We start from the raw sequence: 18,228 nt of genomic DNA, 5'->3' as shown, positions 1-18,228 counted from the left end.
TTAGTATTTATTAATATTAAATAGTTTTTGTTTTTATTTATTATAATAACTAATATTTATTCATGACTACTAATAATAAATAATAATTAATATCAACAAGGATCATAATTGAAAGAGAGCGTCAAAAAATTTCTCACAAGTTACTTGAACCAACGTTTCAATAAGATAGCTAATGTCCATCCAAACGTGTACCCAAAAAATAAGCTAGCTTATGTTTGCCAAACAATTCTTTAGAACACTTATGACCAAAACAATACCTGTTGGTTTTAGGGGCCATTTATCATATCATATATTCCATTACCAGTTGTAACTTTTATTTTATTCCAATAAAATTTTTAGATTTTTTAAAAAAATTACACTTATTTTTATTTATCCATTATAAAATTCTACATCCCACTACTTCGAAATACATCTAAAGATTAAGTTTTTTTAATTTGTTTGTTTACTTCTTAATAGTTTCATTAAAAGACAACATCTGAAATTTTAAGAGGTGAATCTTGTTTGGCAAAAAAAATATGTCTCTTAATCGTTCTAAAACCCTCTGAATAATTTTGTATCTTATAATTTCTTTAACCATTCAATGCCATAATTTAATTGTAAACAATTACCAAATAAATTATATTTCATTTTGCATTATGTCATGAGAGTCTCTTAATCATTCTGACCATTTAATCATTCTGTATCAGACTATTCAGTAACTATCAAACAACCTATAAATACATATGATCATAAAACGATGGTTATGGACTATTTGGATTGTTTGAGAGCTCAAAATGATAACTTTGATATTTGTGGACTATAATTGCTCAAGTTGATATCTTAAGGGCTTAAAATGTTAATTCTTCATCGATTTAAGCCATGTAGAAGCTTCTCGAGAACAGGCTCTCGAAAATAAAACCCCAAACAGTGTTTATTGAAAGCCCCCCCTTCAAATTGGTGCGTGAAATCAATAAGTTTATTCACGGCGATTTAGAGCACGGATTTAGGTCGATCGTTTTTTAAAGGTATGATTTTAAACCTCACGCTCTATATTGCATAGTTTGAAATCTTTGTTTCAGTTGTACGGATTGAAAGGTTTCTGTTTGGTAATTGGTATAGATCATGACGCATGGGTATTGATTCGAATGTCTTCTTCTGATTCTCATTTTATTTAAGCGTATTCTGATGAAATTCTGCTTGAAAATTTACGATTCCTTAATTTTTTTATTAGTTGATCGTTATAGATCGTTACCTCATAGTCATTGTTTGGGATGCTCGAATCTTTTCATGTTTATTATTGATGGTTTGGTTATTGGATAAATTGCGTTGTAATCTATCTGTTTATCGATGCCTTCGTTGTTGAGTTCCCTTTGCTACATGCCTCAAATTGCGATTCTTATGATCAGTTATGATTTATGTTCATGTTTTGAGGATATTGATTTTACCGTTTATGTTATAATTAGACGGTGAACTTGATGCTAGTGTTAAGGATGATTTGCCATAATTTTGAAATTAATTTGAATCCCATGGTGATAACTGTATGCCAATGAATGCTATTTTAAATGAGGAAAGATTAATGAATTATTAAGATTTTACAAACCAGCTAATACATCTGCAAATCTGACTCGGTAAGGATTGTGATGTAGCTGACTAGCTGGTTAGGGTTATCATGTATTTTACTTAAATGGCCTTCACTTCATATGCAGGTTGAAAAATGAGAGGCAGAAGTTACAGCTACAGCCCTTCACCACCAAGATACCGTAGCAGAAGCTATCGAAGTCCTAGCCCAAGGGGTCGACATGGGGGTCGTGCTAGAGATCTTCCTACCAGCCTCTTGGTTCGCAATCTTCGCCATGGTTGCAGGTTTGTTTCTTATTTTCAGGGATTATCAGCTTAAGAGTTGGATTGAAAAAGTGCAGGTTGAAGATATATTAGAACTCATTTAAACATGTTTTCTCCATCTCACAATTTCTTGGTTATATGATTATATCATATCTACTAGTTAAAATAACCAATTGTTCTGGAGTTCTTGTGTTTGCTGGTTTGTGATACAATCTTTTACTGATTAAAGATCTGGCTATCGTGTACTAAATAAAACTTTGGGGGTTTAATAAGCAGAATGCCATTGCCAATTACTAGACTAGGTTTCACTCCTAATGGCAAGTATCGTACTTGGAAAGAAATTGTCAACACCATGTTACTGTGAAGTACAATAATCTTCATATGTAGCTCTTCAGTGATCCAGGGTGGAAGCTTGGAAAGGAGAAGTCTCCCTCTCTACTATCTTCATTCTATTGTGCTCTCCTGATTAAACATATAAATGTTTGTTGGACATTCCAATCACAAATTTGTTTCTGTTTGCAGGCCAGAAGATCTCCGTGGACCATTTCGAGAGTTTGGCCCGCTGAAGGATGTTTACTTACCGCGGGACTATCATACTGGGTGAGCAACTGGCCTTAGATGTCTAGAAAAGTGATAGATTTTTTCCGTCTTTCTTAAACTAAAGATTACATAATCAAAACAGTTGGAACATTTAGCAGTTCCTTCTGGGCTCACTCTCTCATAACACATACTGCACACACTGACACAGCTGTCATTCAATTGTATGGTGGTGGGTCTTATTTATAAACTTATATGCTCATTTTTATGGGCATTGGTTTGTTTACTGTAAGTGTTGAAGACACCATTGAAGTAAAAAAGAGTTCTGTCAAGATGATTTTATGTACATGAAGATTGAAGGAAGTTGGTTATGTTACATAGTGAAGAAGTTCAAGTGTTGAAGAACTTTACATAATAACCTTGACTACACAAGGTTAGCAGCTGTATTTGTTTCATTTCTTTGGAGCCAAACTTTCCTGACAATTTTTGTATTTTCGAATTTCCCTTCTCTTTTAAGTCTTTCTTTCTGAGTTTTTATTTATTTATTTTTATATGTGGCATGTGGAAGAGACTGGGGACATTATAGTATTTGGAAAACTAAAGAGACATGCTATTTTTATGTGCATATGCTGGCTTTAATACCACACACATGCGCGTGTGTGTATATATATGTAGGTACATGTGCGTGTCCATGGGATAGTCACTTTTAACATGTTTTTTCTGCAGAGAGCTGCGTGGTTTCGGTTTTGTTCAATATCTTGATCCTGATGATGCTGCCGAGGCCAAATATCAGATGGATGGTCAAATTCTTCTTGGTAGAGAGCTGACAGTCGTGTTTGCGGAGGAAAACAGGAAGAAGCCTTCAGAAATGAGAGCAAGAGAAAGTTTTCGGTAAGTTTTGCGATTTTTCTGTGCTACCATTCAATGATTTTCTGTTGCATAAGATGAAAAGTTATGCAGTGTTCTGTTACAGAACCCTTGATGTCTTGCTATCATGACAGGGGACACTCATATGATCGTAGAGGATCATCTTCCATGCGTTACTCTCGTTCACCCCGCCGTGGAAGATCATACGATCGCAGTCCAAGTTACTATTCTCCTTCTCCTAGGCGGGGCCGCTACTCTAGGTATGTATGCATCCATATATTTATGACTTATTTATAGTTGAGAATGATGGTGGGTTGTTGTAACCGTGTGTGGTTAAATATGGAACAGGTCAATTTCACCGGAAGAGCGAAGGTACAGAGAGAGAATGAGAGAAAGGTCTTATTCGAGGAGTTCGTATGGATCCATGAGTAGGAGCCGTAGCCCAGTCAGGAGCAGCCGGAGTCCAGAACGTTATTAGGGAACTTTCAGATAGTAATGTAAATTACTTTGTTCTTCTACAAGTTTAATTTGTTAGATCTAGAAGTTGGTTGTTATGATATTGAAACTAAGTTGTTCAATGCTTGATTGCTACTTCTTTTCCCCTAGTCTTTAGCCAAATCTAGAAGTTGGGTTGGTGCCTCTAGGACTAATCGAGACGTGTACAAGCTGGTTCGGAACCGTGTACTAGTTCGATAAATTTTTACCAAGTAGAATTTTTTCTTTTGAAGGGTATTTTGGAATATTAAAAACATAAGTAACCTTAATCAGATAAATTCTTCAAGTCTTTTGAATTTAACCATAAAAATAATTTTTTTTGAAAAAGTTCATCGATTTGTTTATTGATAAAGTCAAATGAGGTTGTTCAGTAGCCATCGCAGTTGTTAGCGCTTGACTGATATAATAGAAAGTTAAGAGTACGAATTGCATGGCTGGCACAATTCTGACTACTATAACCGTGCATGTTTTCAGAGAAGTGGCGATCCGAATCTTGTCTGAACCAAACAATCAAAAAGTATAAAAAAATTCATTGAAACAATGAAATTCATCGAAATACAAATCAGAAGACTTTGAAGGCTTTTAATCTATCTTAAAGATACATCGAAGTCTCGATCCAAATTGACTCCAGCAATTATAAAATCTTGCGTTACATCTTTTTAAAAAATAACGATAGGTTCGAATCTAAGGAGAAATAAAAATTCTCTTGTGGCCATGGAGGTTCAAATACGGTAACTCCGGCTACCGGCGAAGCGGGTGATTAGTTTGAGATTAATTGGCTAGAATAGCGAGTTGAATATCCAGGTTAATAAAAAAAAACTCATAATTTTCGTAAATAACACACCATATTAGGGGGATGTTTGAGATTGCTTATTTGAAACAACTTATATTTTTCCATAAAAGTGTTTATCAACTCATTATAAGTTAGAATAGTTTAATTTCTTCAAAAACTTCTTATTATCGGTTTGATACCGATATAAACTGTTTATCCAAATACTTAAAAGTTGATATCACCAAAATAAGTTAATAAATTATTTTTATAATCAATCTCAAAACACTTCTAAAACAATAAAACGCACAAAATTTAATTTTTTGAGCCATCACGGTGGTGGAGCAATATTGTTTTCTTTTAAGTTTCATTTTTATCCAATAGAACAACACACATCGATCAATAAAAATGTTGCCGTTACTTCGCTCCAGACGCCTTGCACACCGGTGTTTTCCACAATGCAAACTACTTCCGACCTCTTATTTCTCCTCCACCGCCGATACCCGCCGTGCCTCAAACCCCAGTCGAACATCACCGCCTCCGATCCAAGTCCTACTCACTGAATCAGCTGGTCGTGGTGTGTTCGCTACTCGGAATATAGAACATGGAGAACTCATCCACACTGCCAAACCCCTCGTCTCTCACCCTTCTCTCTCCTCAATTGACAAAGTATGTTACTTTTGCCTCAAGAATACTCCAAGGAGTTCGGGCATTGAGGCACAAAAAGAGTTGTTTTGCAGTGAAGAATGCAGGGAACAAGCAAAGGTATATACATGCACACAACCTGTTCGACATTGGGTCTCTGAGAGAAATGCTTGATTGTAAGCCGCTGATTTCTGCACACTAAATTTTTCAGAAAATGGTACATGATTGTAGAATAGAAATCTTAATTGATCGTTGATATGATACCACCCCCTCGTTGCAATTACAATTTTAAAAATCTCCACTTTCACTTTGGATGTCAATGTATATGGCTAGACACTTAGGGTCGATTTGGTTTGCAACATTGTTTTGAAGGAATTTGGGTTTCATGGAGGCATTTGGATTGGAGGAATTTAAAATAAATTGATGGTTTGTTTGGTTTGTAGGATTTGGAATTGAATTGGATTCCATTTTATATAAATAATTTATAAAAAATTTATAAAAAATTATAAAAATAATTAAATTACTTTTTTATTAATCGATTATTACAAAACAAATATTTTAACATTTTTTAAAACCTTAATGCATACGAAATCCTGTCAAATCCCGAGGACCTCCTAAGGATTTCAAAATCGTATGTTTGTAATATTTGAATTAAATTCTAGGATTTCAAATCCGGACAATCCAACAAATCAAACATGATATTGGAATGTATTTGAAATCCAATTCCCCAAATCCATATGCAAAAGTACCTTAGGATTTCGGTTAATCATGTAATGTAAGTTCAGATTACGATCTTACATGACTGTCAATTCAAGAAGAATTTGCAATCTTTATCTGAAATGACGAGGAAGAGTATCATTCAAACTCTTATTCGTTTTGCTGATTTTATAGGGATTCTATGAAGTTGAAAAGAAAGCTGATTGGTCAGCATTTGTTGCTTATTGTCGGTAGGGAGTTCCCTCATATATTCAGCTCTTTTTATCATATTTCAAAAAGTTGATTACCGCCAACCCCAAACTCCCCACACGTACCTTCCTCTAAGGACACCAATGTGAGATGCCATTTTTCTGGCTCACTCAGCAGCGGAGGCTGGAGGGCCTGGGATCGCAAGACAGTGTCTTGTATTTGGGAAAAGTCACCCGACTCCTTTGCCAAAGGAGCTATTTTTATCATATTAGCTAAACTCATGTGTATCTTTGGCTTCCATTCTATATTTGGATTTATCACGCTGTGTTTTCTCTATGCATATCATTTGTTAAAGAACCCGAGCTTTAAAATATCCACTTCTTGCCAAACGGCTGGCCTGCATGGTAATTTCCGGTATGGCTTCTGCTGACAGTATGGACGTACTTCAGCCTGCGCTTTTATCTGCTGAAATGATCTCACTGGTAAGCCTTAAATCTTAATACAAAGAGTACTCCTAGATCACATGTTCGAGATACTACAAAGATTTAAATACATAGCTCCTGTGTCTCTATATCTGTTTGGAACAATGTTGAAAGATTTGCTATTTTGAACAAGTTTCAAGTAGCCATACGTATATATTAAAGTATATAATATATATATGTATATATATATACTGCAAAACTCACACACACTCCTCACCTTTGGTGTGGCTTGAACCCTTGACCTCTACAGAGGCCGAGTTTTACTAGTAACTCGAATACCACTTGGCCATTGACCTTTTTGGTAAGTGGCCATATTTTCCTACGCATATTTTGCGCTTTGCTGCTGTATTCCCAATACTGAGGATTATTTGCTGACGTGGACTTAAATTATGACATTTCCCAGATGGAAGAGGAGCTTGATTTGTTGAGAGCTGCCTTAAAGGATGCAGCCATGACAGACGAACAGCTGACATGTAATTTCCCTTCACAATGATTGTTAATGCTAAAATTCAGTTAAATGATCATCTGTTTGAAATTAGAGCTAAATAATAGAAAGTCGGTTTGCAAGAACTTTGTTAATGATTTGGGTTTAACACTATGTTCGTTATTATTACTGAATGACTTTGAATAATGGGCTATCTAGTTTTAACCATCGGATGGTATGCTGGAGTACTTGCACGGATTCGTATCAATGCCTTCCGTATTGAACTGGCTGGAGGTTCTTATGAAGATCTACTTGCATTAGCAGCTGCATCAGTAGAATCAGAAGCTGCTGTTGGCAATGCTGTCTATATGCTTCCATCCTTCTATAATCATGACTGTGGTAACAACTTAATGTTCTCTTGTCCACTTAGGGTGCGTTTGGTACGCAGACAGGACTGGACTTTCATGTCATGTCCCACCCTGTTCAACGTACCAAACGCACCCTTAGGGTGCGTTTGGTACTCGGGATAGGATAGGACATGATAGAACAAGAACTTGTCAACATTAGACCGGAACAAGACATGAACAAAATTGGGAAATTACTAAACTGCCCATGTCAAATTAAACCCCTTAAACCTTGCACAATTCTTTCACATGCCTACCTCACTCTCGTCCATTTAGTCCCATTTGCTTACCAAACGCGCACTTAGTGCCTACTGTTCTTTTCTACAACTTCTTAGAAACTTTGATACATATCTAACATAATTGCTTAATTTTCTTTACTACAGATCCCAATACACACATAGTTTGGGTGGAAAATGTGGATGCAACATTAAAAGCACTAAGAGACATTAAAGCAGGTCAATCTTTTTCGCATTCTTGCTTCTAATTTGAAATTGGCCACCCATGTTGATTCTGACTCGGTGACTCGGTGACTCGGTTAGCCGGTCGTTTGTGCATTTGTGATTCAGAGTCCGTATTAAATCCATTTAGTTCATCCTGATAGTTTTGCTACGACAGGTGAAGAGCTGCGGATATGTTACATTGATGCAAGCATGGGTCGTGATGCTCGACAAAATCTTTTGTCCAATGGATTCGGTTTTGAGTGTCGGTGCTCTCGTTGCATGTCAAACGATTGATAAGGTCCAACGCTGGACAAATTCGGTTTTTTTTTTCATTGGATGGAAAATTAGCATCAAACTTTTTAGTGAAATATGTATTTGTTTCGAATTTATTAGAAAGTAATAAGTTGGACCTCAGAAATCAAAATATGTCTTTCCTCTTTGGAATGAGGGGGTATGAATTAGGGGTTGTTTGTTTACCTCTTAATAGTTCCATTAAGAGGTAGTCTATGATTCACCTAAGAGATGAATTTTGTTTAGTAAAAAAAAGTCTTGTCTCTTAATAGTTCTAAAACCCTCTAAACGATATATTCATTTGCGTGCACTTTGGATAGTAACAGGCTCACTGTCATTGATACGTCATTCTCATGTGAACTTTTGTTTCAGGTCTAAAATTTGAATACAGAAAATTCGTTTTCAAACGTTTATTTATAATTTAACCCGTAGATGTACAAAAAAATTATTCACGAGGATCCTATCGAATGCAATTCTCATTTTTAACCAAAAAATAAGAGTAAATTATGATTTTCGTCCCTATGATACGTTAATAATTTCGGATTTCTTTTCTATGGTTTAGAAATTGTGATTTTTATCCCTACGGCTTGCAATTTTATTGTTATTTTCGTTCTTGGACTAATTCCTACCTTTAAATATAAGGGACTAAAACAGTAAAGAATTGTAAACCATAAGGTTCGAAACAACAATAAAATATAAATTATAAGAATAAAAATAGCAATGAATTATAAACTATAGGAATAAAAACTGTAATTTCTAAATCATAAGGATGAAAATCAAAATTTTAAAAAAACCATAGGGACAAAAAAGGTACTCAAAAATTAATAAAAGTTTTATGGACTTGTTTTGTAATTTGAAGAAAGTTATGGACTTATAATTACAAATTTACAATGTTAGAGCAATTATAATTGGATTTGGGTATATATTGTAATCTGAAGAAGGTTATCGACTTATAGTACAGAAGCTACTCTTAAGTAATTTACTTTTTAGTCCCTTAACTCTGATGTCTATAAAAAACATATCCCTCGGAATTGAATTTTGTAAAATTTTGTTCATCCACTCTTATAGGAGTGCTCAAAATACCGACCAACCCAACACGAAAAAACTCAAAAAAAAAAAAAATAACTCAACCTGAGCTAATATAACACATAATTGATACAAAATTAAACCAACCCGCATCTATTGGGCTGAATTTGGATTAGAATATTTAACTCAATCCGATGAATATGATGCATTTTTATACTATAGATTTAATATGATTTTTAAAATCCTTTAATTAATATATTTATAGAGGTGAGTTAATATGCAACATTTTATATTTGTACAACCAATACAACTCAATCTCAACCGCCTATTTAATTTGATGAATATGTGATTTCATAAAAGTTTAGATTGTTTCATAATATAAAATATTGATTATAATTAATGAACCATAACCATTTCTATATATATCTCAATTGATTGAATTGCATTGATTGTACAAATATAATGGATTACATTTGAAACTTACTTTCTCTCTCTCTCTCTCTCTCTATATATATATTAATCCATAATTAACTATATTCAAAATTATATTATAATATCAACTTTAATTTTATTTTCTTATTTATATAAACCTTTTAACTAGTCTTTTTTGTATGTTATCGTTTTTATTTTACTTCGTTTAAATAAAATCACTTAACTAAATAATAAAATGATATAACAAAGTTTCAACCAACAACATAACCAACATGTATAACATGTATAGTTTGAGTTGAGTTGTAGTTTTTCATGGATTGAGGTTTTTCAAACGAAAAGATTTGAGTTCAAACCGTCAACACAACCCATGTTCACCCAACCCTCTTGTTGGACACAAATTGTTGCTAGAAACGTATTTGATTGGTTTAATTGCTAATCACGTCTTGTCTTGTGATTGACAATTTCTGTGATTTTGATTTTGTTGTAATCGGGATTTCGAGATCTGCCAACGGCAACGACAACGACAACCACCATGAGGGTGGCGGGACAATCACCACCACCACCACCATTGTCTTCGTCTCCAAAACAACAACCACCCTTTCTAACTGCAAAAGATGCGGAGTCTCTCTTCCGTACCAAAACAATATCAGAAATCCGAAATGTCGAATCCGCAACCCGAAAACAGATTCAAGAGAAGAGCGAGGAGCTCCGGCAGCTCGTTGGTAACCGCTACCGCGACCTCATTGATTCTGCCGATTCAATTGTCAACATGAAGTCGTCTTCTCACTCGATCTCTGCCAATATTGCAGCCATTCATCACGGTATCCTCCATTCCTTATCATCTACGACAATTAGTCTTAATTCTGTATCTTCGAACCCCGCCAGGGCTCGTAATTACGGCATTGCATGCCGGATTAAGTATTTAGTTGATACTCCGGAGAACATTTGGGGCTGCCTCGACGAATCGATGTTTCTCGATGCAGCTGCGCGCTACACGCGGGCCAGATTAGTTCATCACAGTTTAACAAGCAATGAAAATAGCAAAAGTGTTTTATGGAAATTTCCTCTATTACAGCATCAATGGCAGGTTGTTGAGAGCTTCAAAACACAAATCTCTCAGCGTAGTCGTGATAGATTGTTATTGGATCAATCTCTGGGGCTTAGAATCTCTGATTATGCTGATGCTCTTGCTGCTGTTTCGGTCATTGATGATCTTGACCCGTCTAAAGTTTTGAGGCTTTTTCTTGATTCAAGAAAATCTTGTGTTTCTCAGAAGCTAGGTAGTTGTAAGGTGGCTAGTGAGGATGTCATAGCGGTGTTTTGTGAAGTGTTGAAGGTGATTCAGGTTAGTGTAGCACAAGTAGGAGAGTTATTCATGCAGGTTTTGAGTGATATGCCTTTGTTCTATAAAACAGTTTTGGGTTCGCCTCCAACTTCTCAGTTGTTTGGTGGAATTCCGAATCCAGATGAAGAAGCAACGTTGTGGAAGGGTTTTAGGGATAAGTTGGAGTCTTTGATGGTAATGCTGGATCGTGATTCTATTGCCAATGCTTGTTCAGATTGGTTGAGGAGTTGTGGGGAGGAGATTGTTAACAGGGTCAAAGGGAGGTTATTGATTGATGCAATTGATAGTGGGCAACAGCTCTCTGCAGCTGAGAAGCTGATTAGAGAGACGATGGATGGGAAGGAAGTATTAGAAGGGAGTTTAGAGTGGCTGAAGAGTGTCTTTGGTTCAGAGATTGAAATGCCATGGAGTAGAACCCGCGAACTCGTTTTGGGCAATGATGCTGATCTCTGGGACGAAATTTTTGAAGAGGTTTTTACAAGCAGGATGAAAGAAGTAATTGACTCTGGATATGATGCGATGTATCATGCCGTCAATGTGAAGGATTCAGTTCACACCATTATGGAGAGTCCAGGTGACCAGGTTGATTTCCAAAGCTACTTGAATAGAACCCATCTGGGTGGTGGGGTTTGGTTTATGCAACCAAGATGTAAAAAGATCAGCCCAGTGACAAATTCCAAAGTAACTCCTGATGACTCCAATTTTGATAGCTGTTTAGATGCTTACTTAGGGGATGAAGTTGGCCAGATTAGAAAGTTGGTGGACAGTCATTGCCAGAATGTACTCATGGACCTATTAAGATTCTTAGAGTCTCCGAAAGCCTCTTTGAGGTTGAAGCAACTAGCTCCATATTTACAGAGAAAGTGCTTTGGAAGCATGTCAGCCATATTAGCAGAACTCAAAAGCGAAATGGAACACTTATATGCTGCCTTGGGACATGGTGATAAGGATGGTGATTCTGCAGCACCTCCTGCTATAGTTGTCCAGACATCACTTTTCGTTGGAAAACTCTTGTTTGCTTTCCAGAAGTACTCTAGACACATTCTAGTGATACTTGGTTCTCCTAGATTGTGGGTGAATGAAATCTTAGCAGCACACTCAGGTAAGACACCGCCACTTTTGAGGTATTCTCGAGCACTTGTCAATTTTCCTCTTGAAAGCACTGGGAAGAAAATGCTTGATTCATCTAGAAGGCAAGCTCCTCTTGCTGCTTCTGCATTATTTGGAGTTGAGGATAGTTCAAGCCCACAACTTGAAGAGCTTAGAAAAACAACTCAAGATCTTTGTATTAGAGCCCATAACTTGTGGGTAATTTGGTTTTCTGATGAACTTTCAGCTATCCTCTCTCACAATCTCAGAAATGATGATTGTTTATCAGCGACCATGCCCTTGAAAGTAAGTGACGGTCAGTAGTTGCTGTTTGTTGGGTTATATCCAAACTCCATTTTCATCATTTAGTTAGACATTAGTTTTAAACGACTTCATCTCTTAAGTCTATACCAACATATAATTTTAGCACAGGATTTAAGATTTGAGGATTGTGCACTTGAACTTACTTTAACATATTTTGGAATTATTTCTATAGAAGTTTAAGCACAATGCATGCCTAACCGTTCATATCTACATTCCATGCAGAAACTAATATATATATATATATATATATATATATTACTATGCTTAGAAATTACACGGCTGTCTTAGTTTTGAACGTAGAGACATAGAGACTGTTTAGGCATATAGACTTATAAATACACGGTAACTGAATTCTGATTTTTTAGAAACTTGATAACTTTGTTTTGGAATCACCAAAAGAAAACTTGGAATCTCAAACTGGAACAAGGAACACACACAAATGTGCAAATAGAACAATGTGCTTGAAGTGTGGGGATTTCTTTGAGCAGTGTGTGTGCTTTTTTCGTTCTCTTCTATTTATCTAGCCTGCCTACACTCTTTCTGGCTTTGGCCTGACATGTAAAATACTTACATTGTTATTGTTTAACTATTTATTGAAGACAAAGGTTATATCTTCTTCTACATGATATACTGGTTGGTAGATCCTATCATATGTTTTAAGTTCCATCAACCTTACTTCTTTTCTTTCTTCTGGGAAGGGCTGGGAGCAGACAGTAGTCAAACAAGTGGACTCTGCTGATAGCCAGTCAGAGATGAAGATCTTGCTTCCTTTCATGCCTTCCCTGTATATCACCTCATATTTATTTCAAGCATGTGAAGAAATTCATCGGGTTGGGGGTCATGTAGTTGAGAAACCTATTCTGCAGATTTTTGCTGCAAGATTATTGGAAAAGGTATATTTGTCGCCTTGGTAATCTTGTCTTTCTCATATGCTCTGTGATTATGTTTCTTGACAGCAGTTTCAAGTAACCATGAGTTATTCATTGCTATCTTGTATGCTGATGCAGGTCATTGATGTTTATGTAGATTTTCTCTCTATTGAAGAGGCTAGTGCAACCCAGGTTTCCGAAAAAGGAATTCTGCAAATGTTATTGGATCTAAGATTTGCTGCTGACATTCTTGCCGGGTGTGATTTAAGTGGAAATGGGGGTATATCGAAAATGCCAAAGACCAAGATAGCATTCAGACGGAAGCTAGAGGTTCAAGAAACAAAGTCTGTTATCAGAGAACGTCTTGATGGGTTGGTAAATCGCCTCTCGCAGAAGCTAGACCCGATAGACTGGCTCACGTAAGCTTCGCTATTAGTCTTTAATCTTTTGAAGAGGATGTAATTTCAGTACTCTGTTTATTATATATATATATATATATAGAGAGAGAGAGAGAGAGAGAGAGGGAGGATCAAAAGAGAATGTAACTATTTAAGAGAATACGAAAACGACCAAATCACCTGCAAAATCACATGTGATTTTACATTAACAGTCAAAAAAGGGTGCGCTGGCGACTTTTGCTGCGTCTTGAGACAGCGGGGCAAAGTCGCGTAAATCACGTGATTTTGCACGTGATGTTAATGTAAAATCACATGTGATTCGACTGTTTCTTATTCTCTTAAAATAGGTGTCATTCTTGTTTGAACCGACTCTCTCTCTATATATGTGTATATATAGAGGGAAGGACGTTCAGGGGAAACCCCAAAAAATGAAAAACTGAGGAACACCCTAATAACCGTTCATCTAGACGGTATGTTTCCTGGTTTCTATGCACGTGTGCATGTTATGCACATGTGCATACTTGAAAAATTACTTATATGCACATGTGCATACCGTACAGATGAACGGTTACTAGAATGTTTCTCAAATTTTCATTTTTTTGCGATTTCCCCCTGAACCTGAACCTGACCCTATATATATATATAAGGAGAGAGAGAGATATTAGCCTTTTATATTGCAATTCTCAAATATGGTTCTATCATAATCTCTAATGAATTTTTATGTTTAGTTATGAGCCATGTCTTTGGGAGAACGAAAAACAGTCTTACCTACGGCACGCTGTTCTATTTGGTTACTTTGTGCAACTTCGACGGATGTACACAGCTACCACGCAGAAATTGCCAACAAATTCAGAATCAAATATTATGAGATGCTCCACAGTTCCTCGTTTCAAGTACCTTCCTATCAGGTTGATTTCACAATTCCTTGCAACAAGTATTTGTTTATTCAAGAAGTTTTTTAAATGCCATATTATTCAACATACTCACATTGCAAGAGAAATTTGCACAAGAAGATACCCGTCTCTAGAACATGGACAATTTGCCAAAACGAAACCTCCCACTGCTGAAGTATTTGTGTATGTTTTTCATTCTTTGATGATGGTTAGAAGATGAAGTCACTATTAGTTATCTTTCTTGTGGTTCCGATGTGTGGCCTCATGTTCCAAATAAATAGATCCTAGCTGTGCTCATGTCTAATTAACGAGTTAATCTAGGGGAACGACCAATGTTCCTCATGTTCCACGTGGAACCCGCCCGATAGGAACCATATGTAAGGAGGCTTTTCAGAGCTTACTCAGCGACTGAGGCTAGTGGAGGGGTTCAAGCCCATCTCTCACAGGATTCGAATTTGAACCTGTTGTATATTTGAGCAAATTCTCCACCCTTTTTCCAATTGAGCTACACGCCGGAGGGCGGGAAGAACCAATATTACCACAAAACTTACCATTTTTTCCTTCTTTGAAGAGAGCTAGTGTAACTATGAGTATGTATTTCCACTTGCAAATGGGTAAACGATATCGTGTTATTTGTCCAGTGCGCCTGTATTGTCTGCAAAAGGGATAAGTAAAACCTCTACTCCATCATCTATGGATGATGTATCTTCAAGAAATAAGTGGAGAAGTTATACGAAGGACGAGCTCTCTCGCAATCTTGATATGGATGACGGTTCAAGTTTTGGGGTGGCAACACCTTTCCTTAAGTCTTTCATGCAGGTCAGATTTCTTCATTTCGATTATTAACCCTTCTATATCAACCATTGTGCTTTTAACCTTCAAAACGGTCGTGATTTGGCATTTTTTTGTATAAAACTGGACATGTAGTTTTGGATAAAAATGTTTATATGTTTGTCAAACGTACAAGATCATTTTCAATAGGGAAATTGACTCATATAGCCATTCTACTCGTTTAAATTGGTCTCCTAACCATTTTTCTCCCGGGTTTACCCTAATGTCACTACGTCCGCAATATCCACATCCGCAATATCCACATCCGCAATATTCACCCAAACGTCACTACGTCCACAATATTACAGACTTGGCTAAAAGACAAAAAAAATTCAAATTCAACCAGGTTAGCAAGTGGCACCATCGCAATTGCGGATCTGGCCGTCGCAATTGCGTACTTGGGTTGAATCTGATAATTTTTCCTGTCTTTTAGCCAGATCCGGAATATTACGAACGTAATGACATTTGTGTAAACCCAGGAGAGGAATGGCTAGAGACCAATTTGAATGGGTGGAATGACCATTTGAGTCCATTTCCCATTTCAATAATAACAAGATAGGGTTATCTTTTTAATTATTGCCACTTTCTAAAAGGCCCACTGCAGCAGCCGCCATGGTACACCATGGTTTAAGACTTGTGTCTCGCGCCATGTTAAAACTATGGCATGCCATGGCCTAATGTGTTGTTCTTTTAATTTGATTTTTCTTACCTTCTTGATGTCTTATTTATTAGTTTTTGATATTCAATCTAATTTAAATTAGTTATTATCATTGACTCGTAGAATAATAGTAAAAAACATATGTTTATATATATATATATATATATATATATATTTTTTTTATATGATATAGAGATTTGGCACCATTAGAGCATTTCCAACAACGATGCTCTATTTTCTTTAAAATATAATATTAAAAGACAAAAATCTCTAAAAAAAATTGCATTCAGCTCCAACAGCTACTCTATTTTAGCAATTATAACATTAACAATATTATTAAAATATTCAATACATTTAGTAAAGTATTATATCTCTCCCCTAAAGTTTATTATAAATACATGTTATTGATTGGAAAATATTAAAATAATAATTTCTCTCTCTATTTAGAGATTTTTACTATCTCTCATGTTTTCTGTATTTTATCATACAAGATGACATAGCTGCTGGAGCAAAAAAAAATTGTTAAAATTCCTCTTTTCTCTATTTTAGCATATGTTTATTTTATAATATTATATATGATATAAAGGTTTGGTGCCATAAACCATGCCTTGAAAAATGTCATGTGAGGCTTGCTCTCGCCACTATATCATGTCTCATGCCATTTAGAACCTTGATTATTAGTTATGGGGTTACGGTTGATATGAGGATTTTGGCCAAGAAATTTTGTTTATTTGCTTCTTATACATGCCCTCGCCCCTTAGGCGTGTAGCTCAGTTAGCAAAGGGGCGGGGATACTTTTCAATACACAGTTTGACTTGATTTATCTCCAAATAGTGATTTTCTTTTTGTAATTATTTCAGGTTGGCAGCAAGTTTGGTGAGAGCCTCAAACTAGGATCCATGCTAACAGAGGGGCAAGTAGGCAGATTTGGTGACATTTTACCTGCTCAAGCTGCTGGGCTTCTTTCTTCATTCACAGCAAGCAGATCAGATCATTGATTCATTTTCTCCAAACTTAAAATACACTAATCATTTATAGAAAGTGGAACAAAGATCTTGATGATGAACATCCAAACAGGAAATGTGCACCGGGGGCGCAAAATATACGCCACTCTCTCTTATGAGAGAAGAAATGAAATGTCATTTCTGTACACAAGAATGCTTAAAAACTTGTCAGAAGGTGATTGATTTAAAAAACACGTGTCAGGAAGTCATTTAACTAAATAACTTGAGCAATCCTCGGCATCAATCACCATTGGGATTTGCGACACCAACGAGCATCATCTTGTCCCTCCAGAGACATGCATTTTTTCTGAGAATTAAAGTGCGCATCGTTTGTTGATGGGAATTGCAGGCTACGATTAGTTTGTTTGCCGATGTGAATTCTGAAAGAAGTACGAGGATTTAGAGGATCACACCAACTTAGAAGTATCGTTTTTTGTGGTTCTGTATAGAGAAAAGAGATAGATAGGGTGTGTAAAGGACTTTCGTCATTGTTGTGTTCTCGGATAAACGAATACGTAAACCTCCATTTTGGACATGGTTTTCTATATAATCTCAATTGTAGTTACTTGGACAACTGATTATGAAGAATTAAAGATGTATCTGTAGATTTATGTTTATACAAGTATATCATCTTGAAACCAATTGTGATGATATCTGTGTTGTCACAGACAAACCAAACCATACATTTCAAGAAATCTTTAACACCATACTACAAGTTCGGTTACAACTAGGGGCGGATTCAGGGGGGTTCTAGTGGGTACCTGTGTAACCACAAAATTTTCATATATACTTTAATGTTGTTCTAAGATTCTCAAGGTTGTTACAATTTTATTTGGTTGTGTGTTACGGTGCAACCACAAAAATATCCTCTATATCTGTTTCTGTTTACAAAACAAAATGCCACTAAAACAATCATATATTTAAAAAAAATGTTACTTAATATTTTACATTTAAAGTACTTGACATGTTTTTTAATGTAAATAAAAGGTCTTTCAATTTATACTTGTAGTTATTAAGGGGGCGTTTGGGATTGTTTATTTTAAACCATTTATGTTTTTCTATAAAAGTTCTTATTAACTTGTTAGAATGATTTAACTTTTTCAAAAACTTCTTATTACCGGTTTGGTACCGGTATAAACTGTTTATCAAAACACTCAAAAATGCTAATTACTAATAACACACCATAATAAATCAATAAATTATTTTTTATAAACAATTCAAAATCACCCCTAAATTAATAGTAGCATTTAGAAGAAAGTAGAGAGGGGAATATATATA

The 18,228-nt window shown here is 35.8% G+C and overlaps 3 protein-coding genes across 3 annotated transcripts; all 3 read left to right on the top strand.

The window, feature by feature from the left end:
* The first annotated feature begins 894 nt into the window (after window positions 1-894).
* LOC112520633 (serine/arginine-rich SC35-like splicing factor SCL33) lies at window positions 895-3,801 on the top strand. The gene is made up of 6 exons (XM_025129038.1): window positions 895-1,004; window positions 1,686-1,842; window positions 2,344-2,421; window positions 3,085-3,249; window positions 3,360-3,485; window positions 3,574-3,801. Exons 2-6 carry the CDS (start codon window positions 1,694-1,696, stop codon window positions 3,701-3,703), a joined length of 648 nt encoding a protein of 215 aa, XP_024984806.1. The 5' UTR covers window positions 895-1,004; window positions 1,686-1,693; the 3' UTR covers window positions 3,704-3,801.
* Window positions 3,802-4,897: 1,096 nt separating this feature from the next.
* LOC112521683 (histone-lysine N-methyltransferase ATXR4) lies at window positions 4,898-8,203 on the top strand. Its single transcript, XM_025130675.1, has 7 exons — window positions 4,898-5,254; window positions 6,026-6,081; window positions 6,396-6,522; window positions 6,926-6,995; window positions 7,166-7,345; window positions 7,734-7,805; window positions 7,966-8,203. The coding sequence occupies exons 1-7, from the start codon at window positions 4,898-4,900 to the stop codon at window positions 8,082-8,084; spliced, it is 981 nt and encodes a 326-aa protein (XP_024986443.1). The 3' UTR covers window positions 8,085-8,203.
* Window positions 8,204-10,071: 1,868 nt separating this feature from the next.
* On the top strand, window positions 10,072-16,944 carry LOC112522260 (conserved oligomeric Golgi complex subunit 1-like). Its single transcript, XM_025131377.1, has 6 exons — window positions 10,072-12,279; window positions 12,996-13,190; window positions 13,305-13,585; window positions 14,293-14,472; window positions 15,099-15,276; window positions 16,807-16,944. The coding sequence occupies exons 1-6, from the start codon at window positions 10,072-10,074 to the stop codon at window positions 16,942-16,944; spliced, it is 3,180 nt and encodes a 1,059-aa protein (XP_024987145.1).
* The last annotated feature ends 1,284 nt before the right edge of the window (window positions 16,945-18,228 follow it).

Source organism: Cynara cardunculus (genome assembly GCF_001531365.2).
Source record: "Cynara cardunculus var. scolymus isolate 2C chromosome LG 11, CcrdV1, whole genome shotgun sequence".
Classification (NCBI taxonomy): domain Eukaryota; kingdom Viridiplantae; phylum Streptophyta; class Magnoliopsida; order Asterales; family Asteraceae; genus Cynara; species Cynara cardunculus.
Note: the sequence above shows the minus strand (reverse complement) of the source record. Positions and strands in the feature narration are given on the sequence as shown.

Bases quoted from the DNA above. Each gene is read 5' to 3' on its own strand.
- LOC112520633 (XM_025129038.1), top strand. From the start codon at position 1,694: ATGAGAGGCAGAAGTTACAGCTACAGCCCTTCACCACCAAGATACCGT. The intron at 2,422-3,084 runs GTGAGCAACTGG...TTTTTTCTGCAG, and splicing joins CCGCGGGACTATCATACTGG to AGAGCTGCGTGGTTTCGGTT. The intron at 3,486-3,573 runs GTATGTATGCAT...AATATGGAACAG, and splicing joins AGGCGGGGCCGCTACTCTAG to GTCAATTTCACCGGAAGAGC.
- LOC112522260 (XM_025131377.1), top strand. From the start codon at position 10,072: ATGAGGGTGGCGGGACAATCACCACCACCACCACCATTGTCTTCGTCT. The intron at 13,586-14,292 runs GTAAGCTTCGCT...TTTTATGTTTAG, and splicing joins GACCCGATAGACTGGCTCAC to TTATGAGCCATGTCTTTGGG. The intron at 15,277-16,806 runs GTCAGATTTCTT...TAATTATTTCAG, and splicing joins TCCTTAAGTCTTTCATGCAG to GTTGGCAGCAAGTTTGGTGA.
- LOC112521683 (XM_025130675.1), top strand. From the start codon at position 4,898: ATGTTGCCGTTACTTCGCTCCAGACGCCTTGCACACCGGTGTTTTCCA. The intron at 7,346-7,733 runs GTAACAACTTAA...TCTTTACTACAG, and splicing joins CTTCTATAATCATGACTGTG to ATCCCAATACACACATAGTT. The intron at 7,806-7,965 runs GTCAATCTTTTT...TTGCTACGACAG, and splicing joins ACTAAGAGACATTAAAGCAG to GTGAAGAGCTGCGGATATGT.